This window comes from Erithacus rubecula (assembly GCF_903797595.1).
Source record: "Erithacus rubecula genome assembly, chromosome: 19".
Lineage (NCBI taxonomy): Eukaryota > Metazoa > Chordata > Aves > Passeriformes > Muscicapidae > Erithacus > Erithacus rubecula.
Genome location: NC_136671.1, coordinates 3524707 through 3534798, shown reverse-complemented (window position 1 = coordinate 3534798; position 10092 = coordinate 3524707). Strand labels below are relative to the sequence as shown.

The following is a 10092-nucleotide window of genomic DNA, read 5'->3' as shown; positions in this document are numbered from 1 at the left end:
TTGCTTGGCTAATACTCTAACAGCTTTCTTTCCCTTCTGTTTAACAATAAGTCTCTGGTTTTTTCACCCTTACCAAGCTCTGCAAATACATCTTCCCATCTTCCATTTCCTCTACTTAGCATCAGGGAAAAACTGGGCCCACACACTCTGGATAGCTCTGGACATTACAGAAACAAAGAGAAAGAAAGGTCACACATGAGTCTTATCTCTGGCTTTGCAGTTCTGGCCTGTTTTGCAAGCAAGACACATATGTCCTTTAATTATTCATTATGGTAACTGCACTCTCTGAGGGCTGCCTGCACCTCTTGTAGCAGAGGAGGCTGTGGCTGTAACACCTTGGCACAGAAATACACAAACAACAGAAAAAAATAAAATATTTGTCAGAAATAAAGTGCAGGAAAACAGACAGAACACTAAAGCAATCAATCCTTCAGAAAGGGGGGAGTGGGGCAGGGAGGGAGAGAGAGAGAGAGAATGGCAAGAGAAACCTGATAGTTTGTGCTGCCTCCCCTGGAAGTCTGTCAGCCCACTGGCAGGAAGATTAAGGATGTTGATGGGAATTCCTTTCTCACCACAGTCAGCTTTAAAAGCACAGGACAATAACCTTACTTTTACAGGTCTGGCTGTGGCTTTCCCACAACACATCTTTTTCTCCCCTTACTCTAAACAAAAAAGGATGATCCCTTGCAGTGCCTGTTATCTGAGTGCTGCCCTCACAGCTGAGGTGAAGGTATTGATTGAAGCACTTGGGCATTTATTGGATTTGTGGCTTTTCTGATGTGTCAAAAATGCTTTGTCCTGCTCAAGTCATACAGTCCTACATGCTCCAGCATTCGCTGGTGTAACCACCAAAGGTCCAGACCTTCTGCCACACTTCCTTTGTGAACAGACCAACCAGTGAAATCCCTGCAAGGCCCAATACAGATTTCAAAGCATCAGATTTAACAATATACTTGACACTGGGCTTGAAGAGCTTGCACATCTTAGAGTTCACCTCTCCTTGACCTTCTGAGAGGGACAATACCCATTGCTGCATCCACAGCTTAAGCTGGATTGCCTGTTTCAGTATCTTGCTCTTTTAGGAACCTGTTTAGCAGAGGGCATTTGCACTGGCAGGTTGCCCTGGATAGCTCCTTGGGTCAAGTTCTCCAACCCTCCCCATGGCTTATTTACCAGATTCAGTACTTGTGGGATGAGAAAAGCAAAAAGGGACAAAAATTACTCAGAGGCAAGGTCAGTGCCATCCTTTTGCCTCTTAAGAATAGAACCTTTTGCTTTCTGTTTATACAGACCTTCATGATTTTGATCTGAGTGAGGAAAGAATGATTGACCCTCTTACAAAGACTCTTACACCACTCTCTTATAGCTATGTTTTATTTTCTATTTCTATTTTCTTTATTTTCTATTGTTTGCTAATATCACAATGGGACACATGCATATGTCCTGGGCAAGGTGACATTTCTGTGTTCTGTGATGACATCATTGGCATCAGTCACTTGCTCTTGGTTCTCTGTGTGCTTGAGTCAGCCTGGTCTTTTTGCATTTTCAGAAAGGGCCATCCCTGGTGTGATTTCCAGGCTGAGAGATCATTTGTTCTGTACACACAGGAGCTTTCTGTGTTGCAAGAGCAACAGTTCTTGAAATGCCTGGTCTAAATCTCCACAAGAACAACTCACTATTTCAGTACCTGAGGAGTGAAGTCTCACACCAGGCTTCAGCAGTGCAGTTAAAATAAAACAACCTCATGTTTGACTTGTTTCCAATAACTAGTTTTTCTGCTTTCTGGGCTGAGGTTTTCCAGAGGACATAACCAAGCTGTAGCAAGGCAAGAAGAGCAGAAATGGGAGTTGGGTGTCCTCTTACGGGCAGCAACTGTCCCAGCTCTCAGCTGAAATACATTTTAGGATCCTAATAGATAATGCCACCATTTCACTGTAGAGAAACTGCATTGTTATATTCTTAACAGCTTTTCATAGGGATTTGATTGGGATGACATATATTAAATAAAATACTAACAAAGTAACATAGAAAGGAGTTTTAGAAGGAGTAACATCTTTCTAAAAAGCCAAACCAATAATTAAATTCACAGGACAATGGATTTTTTTTTTTAAAGTGGAAGTCAATAACATGTTGTGCTATAAACAAAGCTTTAATCCAGGGTTACTCCAGATAACACAGTTATGTTTTGCAGTCAATAGTCCCCAAAAGCACATTAAGATTGTATAGATGCCTGACTAAGATGGTGGCATATTTATAATACATTTCACTGATTTATATGTGCTTTTTCCTCTCCATCCAAGCAATAGCTTTTCTTCATCCCTATCCTAACAGCTGCAGCAATGGAGTTTGTCTCAGGCTTTGTTTGGGAGATTAAAACCATCTCAGTATAATCTCTTTTTTGTTTTATACACTGAAGGAAGCATTAGAGATGAAAATTAATGCCACAATGGATTTCATTAATCACACCAGGAGGCTTGCTTTGCTGTAGTAGGCACTTCCAGCAGAAGGTGCTCACAATCAGTTTAAATATTAAACGCCCTCCTGTGTTGAAATAGCGATGATCAAATCTGTGCAATCACAGCTCCTCTTGGGACAGGGCTTCTTTTAAAAGGGCCAATATTGTCCAAACCATCTCACCTTATGGTGAATCCCTCTTTTCACCAATGTAAGCATCCGTGGAACTGCAAGGACAAAAGGACGGGAAAAGTCAGTGCCTGGGGGAATTGCTGTGAGATAAAGAAAGTGTCACCTCTGGGTCACCATCGCAAAAGAAATCACAACGGTCAGTGGTGGGACAGGTGCTGGCAGCACGAGGCACCAGTCTCTGCCCAGTCCTTGGAGAGTAGGTGCTCACATCACAAAAAGCAGCACTGCTGTTAACTGATGCTGCCAGGAAAAAGGCCAAGGATCAACAGGCCCCCCAAGCTGGGCTCTTGGGGTGCACCCCCACAAAAGGCCAAGTCCCAGTGGCAGATGGCCAGAGGGAAGTTTGCATTCTCACAATTAATGTTCTAACTGCTATGAATAATCAGCAGCTCTCTAGGGCCCTGGGTCTGACACAAGGCAGGAGTCAGTCCTGCTTGAAAACTGCATCAGTCACCAACTGCCCCAGCCAAAAACATCCTTGGACTGATGTGTTGGGGCTGTTGCATACAGATGAACATGGTCTAAGTGAAGGAAAGGAAAGCAAGCCCTAAGAAAGCAGCATACAAAGAAAAATATTGTAAAACTCATAATTTCTTACTGCAAAATGTAGGAATCAAAAGAACAAGTTTCCTTTATAATGTTTTTGTGTGATCACTATTAAAGCCTTGCTTGAAGTTAAACTATAATCAGAAATTGAGGGAATAGGGTCTTAGCAAACATGACAATATACAGGTACTCTGCCTCAGCCTCCCTCCTGTACTGGAGAGAGAAAATCAACAAAATCAAAACTCAAACTCCAACCAGTCCTGCCCCTAATAGAGGGAATAGTGCTGGGAGCTGAACTGACTACAATTCCCAACGTTCACTGAGGGTACCTTCAGGACAAATGTTACCCGAGAACATCCCAAACAATCTGAAATTGAAAGCAAGCCCCGGTGGCTCTTGGAAGCTGTAGTCAGCTCTTCGGGGCGAACTACTGAGCACAAAGATCCCGAGACCTGCTCTGGCAACCAAAAGAGCCCCGCTAGAGCTCTGGGGGAGCGGGCGGCGGGCAGGGAGAGCGCGCTGCGCCCCTCGGGGGTGCCAAAGTTCCCTCCTCGGGCTTCCCCGATGTTTTGGGGGGATTTTTGGCCTGGGCCTGCGGCAGAAGGGGCGAGACCTGCCCGCGGCAGCAGGGGCCAGCAGGACGCGGTTTGCCCCGCGCCGGCCGGGCGCGGTGGCGGCGGCCGCGGCGGTGGCGATGCGCTGCCGGGGCCCGGCGCCGGGGGCGGGGGCCGGGGGCGGCGGCGCTCCCCGCCCAGCCGCCGCAGCCGCGGGCCGGGCGCGGGGGGCGCAGCGGAGCGGCGGCGGCGCGCAGGGCCATGTCGGCGCCGTGCCTGCGCCTGCCCGCCGCCGGGTCAGCACCGGCGGAGGCGGACAGCGCCGGCGGCATGGAGCCGCCCGGGGCCGCCGCCCTGGAGCTGGCCCTGGAGGAGGAGCTGGCGCTGCTGGCCGCCGCCGGGGAGCCGCCGGAGCCGCCGCCCGCCGCCGCCGCCCGCGACCCCGAGCTGCTCTCGCTGATCCGGCAGAAGGAGAAGGACCTGGTGCTGGCGGCGCGGCTGGGCAAGGCGCTGCTGGAGCGCAACCAGGACATGAGCCGGCAGTACGAGAGGATGCACAAGGAGCTCACCGACAAGCTGGAGGTGAGGCTCCGCCCGGCCCCGGTTCCGGCCCGCGGGCTCTCCCCGCGCAGCGCGGCCCCTTCTCCGGCGAGCGCCGGGGGCGGCGGCGGGCGCGGGCCCTGCCGAGCAGCCCACGGGACTCGCTCTGGCCGTGACGGGGAAGAATGGGTCTGAGCAATGCCTGCGAGGCCTGGGGGAGGCAAAGCTGCCGCTCTCCCCCGCTCCCCCCGGCCGAGAGCCGGCGTCTGGGGCCGGGGCCGGGGCCGGGGCCGGGCTGTAGCACCGCGCTCCAGAGGATCCTGGGGGGCTTTTCTGCCCCAGGACCACCTGGGAGAGATGTGCGCGGCTCATCTCGTCACAGAAATACCTCGGAAGTTAAATTTGCGCAGCAGGTATTGAGCTACAGAGCATATGTGACCCTTATGCTTAAGCTGTTGCAGCTCAGGCATTAGGCATGGCAGGAGATAAGCCCTAATGATACATCGCTGTTAGCTGTTTGCTCTGAAAAATGCCTACAGGTATGTGGAGAGAGCTGCTTGCCAGGAACTCGGGGGATTGAGCTATTTATTGATTTTTAAAGACAGAATAGAGCTATTACAAAGAAAAAGACCTGTGCAGGCAGCTTTTTTTTTTGCAGCAACTCTTGCACAATTGTGAGAGAGCCACTATTATTCAGTCTTCTTCAGAGGTACTCTTGAGATTGTATTTCTTCCAATAAGTAATGTTGCTTAGAAGGCTAAGAAGAGCCTCTCTCACCTTTCTGGAGAGAGTTTGAAGAGTGTTGGATTAACATTCACATTTCAAGTCACAGCCCTAGACCAGTCCTTTCTGCACAGTCCTGCATATTCCTGTGTTCCTTCCTCACAGACTTAACATTTCTCAAGTTCAAGAGGATTTGTGAAATTACTGTATGCCCTTTGTTCTCATGACAAAAATTTCTCTCTGTTATTAAACTTGTCATTTTACCCCAGCTGATCCCTTCCTCTTTGCAGGGGAATCTCTCTGCCTTTGCTATTCTAATAGAAAAATAGTGAAGGTGACATTTGCTGAAATTATTGCTTAGTAGCTCTGTTTATCAGATTATAATTTCCCAGAGTATTAAAATTTGCCAGAGTGAATGTTTCCAGGTTGATCTTTAAGCAAGAACAGACGTATGTGGTGTTGTGCTGACATGGTTTTCCTTAGGAGTTTGAGTAGAACCTTTCCTACCATTAAAGGAAAAATGCACAAGTTTAGGTACCTACCAAGATGCCTGTCAGGGAGTTCAGGAGCCTCAAATACCACTCACTGTTTGCAAAATGTAGAGGTGAAAAGGAGAGGGGAGAAACCATGACATTACAGTACTTTAAATAACATCCCACAAATGTTTACATCCTCTCTCACAGGCCCATTCACAAGGTAAATGAAGAGACTGTAAACACAACCAACTGTTTGCATATTTTCATCCCATTACTATCACCCTAACTTCACAGTGAAAGAACTGATTGCTGTTTTCCAGGCTACCCCTTTGACAGGAGTTAGTGTTATCTACTTAAGGGTCATTTTTTTCCCAGTGGATTTGGCAAATTTAACCCAGTGCTGCTTCACACAAAAAAAAATAAAATTTCAACATTAATCTTCTGAAACACAAGCTTGATAATCCCAGTCTCTGCAGATTAAATCTTGGTCTCCTCCTGTTGCCACTGAAGTGAATAAAATTTCACAATAAGCTTTTTGGTTTCAGAGGAGCAGAGAGGAGGACCCACAGCTGTTCCCTCCTTCCCCGTGCTGAGAACTTTCTGGTGGTGACAAGAAGCAAAGTCTCAGAGGAGATCCTTGGTGACAACCTGATATAATGATGTTTAAGTAGTACTTGGAAATATTTTCTCCCGGTCCACAGATCAGAATTGGTTACAAGAACTCAGTGAAGCCTCTCCATTTCACAACAGCCAAGATACTGGTCTGCTTGTTGGGTGCTTTGCCTCAAGATTAAATATATTCTAGTTTTGTGGGCTCATTGGTGAGGTACAGCATTCCTGCCATACACCTACTCTGGCAAACCTTTCATTTCACAGCCTGAATTTAAATTCATTTCTAATCATGAAATTGAAGTTCTGTAATAAATTCTGGTATGTGATCCTAGACAGTTTTATCCCGTGTAAGGGATTAGAACAGTTAATACTGCTGTTCCTCTGACACAGAGGAACCTGCTGTGTCCAAGCATTTTACAGAATAAACCCTCTTTATCAACTGGGAAACTCTCCCTTTCTTTCATATCTTCAGATTAGGACCAGCCCAGCTTAGTTAAGTTGAAGATAAGCTGTTTCCAGAAAACACCTTCTAGAAAGCAATTCTGTGTAAAAATCAATGAATAGCTGGTGAATGGAGAGACACTCAGGAAACAAGAAACTTCCCTACTGAGGACAGCAGTTTGTCCTCTCAGCACTACGTGCAGAAATCTCCTCTCCAGACCTGCAGCCCTGCAGGTGCTGGGGTGAGGGCAGGCCAGGAGAGCTGGCTGCTGGCAGAAGCAGGAGGCACCAGTCAACACAGCACATCTGGGTTCTTCTCCTCTCTGCAACAGCCTCCCTGTGCCCCACTGCTCTGTTCTGGTTTATCTGTCACAACAGAATAAACTTGATATTCTTCAACTCCTTCTAATACCAGCCTTTGTGATGGCCTTTTATTGGAGCTGCATGTAGTGGAGATTTTCTTTTGTAGTGAAGGACTAAAATGCTTTTTAAATGATTGGCAAAGCTTATCAGTGGCTTCTAAATCACATTTAGGTGTCTGGGGCACTTCAGCTGCAGTGCTGCTTCTCAGCAGGCTGAAGTTCCACTTTCCATTTAGAGAAGGCCCTGGATCTTTCTAAACGTTGCCTAGCAGTGAAAGAGGCAGAGCTATAAAAGACAGAATTTTCAGTGTCATGCTGAAAGTGAAATTGTGGCTGCTCCAGCCACACTTGGACTAAAAACAAGATTTCTTTGCAATGGTTGTCATGGGCTAGGTGCTGGGATCTCATGCCTACCTATTGGCATTAAAATATTTATATTATTGCTAAGCTCTCTTTTGCAAGGATGCTCACTCTTTCAGTGTTCGAACATGGGGAAATCCCATACTAGTGGCCATTATTTTTAATCACCTTTCCCTCATATTTAAGGATTATTCATGAATGTCTGGAATTTTCAGAAGGATTTGAAAGGGCACAATCAACTGCTACACTGAGCTGGAAAGAGCATAGAAAAGGATCTGGGGATCAGATCAAGAAAGAGAAAACATGGCATCTGTATGGTAGAACAAAAAAAAGGTGGAGGATGAGCAATAAACAGGCCAGAGGGCTGGAGAGGTACTGGAGGGTTGTGACATTCAGACCTGCTCAGGAAGGTGACAGGGATCCTGCCAGGGAGGCTGTGTGTCATCAGCAATAGGCACCCAGGGGAAGCAGCCCCCTCACAGCCTGTGTTTCTAACAAGCAATAAAAAGCCACTTCACATAAATGCAGTGCAATTTTCTTTTCCACCTAGCAGGTTTATTTTTCCCTCCTATCAGAAGTGCCATGGGAATTGTTCACCAGGGAACAATTCACCTGGGAGAAATAGGCAAGTGCTACCAGTGTTTGGCCCAGTGGGTTTCTGTTCTTTTCTGAGACACATTCCTTAAAGACTGGAGAATCTGATAGAGAGTAGCAGGAGATTATTCTGGGGATCAGAGGACAACCAGCAAGGAGAGGACTCCTGTTTTTCAGGTTTCCCTGCTAATCCTGGGATGTGCCCATGTCCCCAATCTGTGACTCTTCTGAAAGTAAATGTGTCTTCAGTCACCAGGGGAAATTCAAGCTCAGAGTTTTGGAGCAGGGATTCTTTCAAATGGGCACAACATAAATCTGCTTTGACCTCATTTGCAGCTCTGTTTCAATCAAGCCCTCATTTAACTGAGCCTTTAAAACGTGCAAAAGTTTCACCAGGTTTGTGCTGTCCCTCATTTCCAGCCAATCCAAAGCGAAGCAGAGTCTCCAGAACTGAGAGTGGTTTCTAAGAAACCTGAACCCAGAACATGCACGTACATAATGTCTATAGCAACCAGTTCATTGCATCCATTGCCATTCCAGAGCAGACTGCATCAAACAATGGAGTTACTGTGCACTATCAAACTCTCAGACAACTAATTAGGTCAGGAATAGAAGGAGCAAATGGATAGATGATTCAACTGTTGTTCATGAGACCCATATGACAACGAGGATGCCTCATCTACATTCCTCACCAGCAGTTTGTGTATTTTGAGTATAAAGGCAATTTTAAAAGAATTATGCCACTGACCACTGAAATACTGCTTTGGAGTTAAGCTGGGCTCTGCTAAATCAATGGCTCTGTCTGACCTATATATTCTGCCTATTGACATGCAGCCTACTTTACTCTTTTGGCAGTTATTTCAGTAAAAATCCAATGTGCTGAACTCCAATGGCCAAGGACAGGCCAATTGCTGGAAATGGAAAATGGCTTTAGTGCCAGTGACCTGCCCTGGTGTGGAATTGCCGTCTCCATGGCAGTCACGCTCTAGCACCATCCTCTTTCCTGCACAAGGTTTTAGCCCTAGCACAGATGATGAAAAGAAGACATTCACCTTTCTTCCCTCCCTTCCTCACCTCTTGTCCCCCATCATTTAGCACCTGGAACAAGAGAAGCACGAGCTGCGGCGGCGATTTGAGAACAAGGAGGGCGAGTGGGAAGGCAGGGTGTCCGAGCTGGAGAGCGACGTGAAGCAGCTGCAGGACGAGCTGGAGAAGCAGCAGGTGCACCTGCGCGAAGCCGACCGCGAGAAGACGCGCGCTGTGCAGGAACTCTCCGAGCAGAACCAAAGACTCCTGGACCAGCTCAGCAGGGTGAGTCACTGGCTGGCACAGCCGGGCATGGGACAGGGTCACAGCTCTGCTGTCACCCCCTTCTGGGGCAAAGGAGTGGGGAAGCTCCCACTTCCAGGGCAACAAATGGTTCTGCCTCTGGTCATGTTACACAGGTGCCTTTAAACTGATTTAACACCTCTGAGGAGTGATGCATTTCTTTGGCAAAACAATTGTGTTTCTGGGTTGAGTGGTCGTTTACTGCATAGTTGTCTCTCTCAACTGTTTTTGTATCTAGAACTGATTTAGAAAATCTGTTTCTAATTTACTAATAGGCTGAACAAATGTAGCATGCAAGAAGAAGGCTAATCTGCAACAGTGGGCTGAAAGGCTTTTTGCAGGCCTCCCTTTTTTCAGATACATTAGCTGTAATGTTGTAGAATTGAACATACCATGTCATTCTCAGATGGTGTGTCACTACAGATAACTTTGCCATGGTTAGATGTGTGAGAACCTACTGAAATTCCTTGGAATGCCATGTTTCATCAAAGAGCTTAACTTGCCTCTGAATGAAAGAGGATTTATAGCAAGGCTGCTACAAATCAGCCTAATTGACTGAATACTTGCAGCATGAGTTTCTTTCTGACAGCAAAAGACTTAACAGTTTCTGCCTCCTTCCCCCACAAGTTAACTTGTCTTCTGGAATTAAGAGCCTTGATTTTTTTTCCTCCCCACTGGACAGTTAGTACAAACCATATTTTTAATGCTTGAGAACACAGTTACTCCAGCAGACGAAAGCATTTGCTTGTTATCAGTTGCTTATTCCCAAAATAGCATAGAACAAAAACACACAGATTCATTCTGAAGAGGCCCATCTCATGCTGTAAGAACATCTCTCAGACTAGATTCTGTCAGAGCTGAGTCTCTGGAGTGGACACAGGGATTTTGCCTGTAGGAGGGTGGACACCT

The 10092-nt window shown here is 46.8% G+C and overlaps 1 protein-coding gene across 1 annotated transcript; it reads left to right on the top strand.

Moving 5' to 3' along the window:
* Positions 1-3980: 3980 nt before the first annotated feature.
* LOC306810307 (BICD family-like cargo adapter 1) lies at positions 3981-9427 on the top strand (the record flags this gene model as incomplete). The annotated part of the gene is made up of 3 exons (XM_079322736.1): positions 3981-4328; positions 8950-9165; positions 9422-9427. The coding sequence occupies exons 1-3, from the start codon at positions 4008-4010 to the stop codon at positions 9425-9427; spliced, it is 543 nt and encodes a 180-aa protein (XP_079178862.1). The 5' UTR covers positions 3981-4007.
* Between the last annotated feature and the right edge of the window lie 665 nt (positions 9428-10092).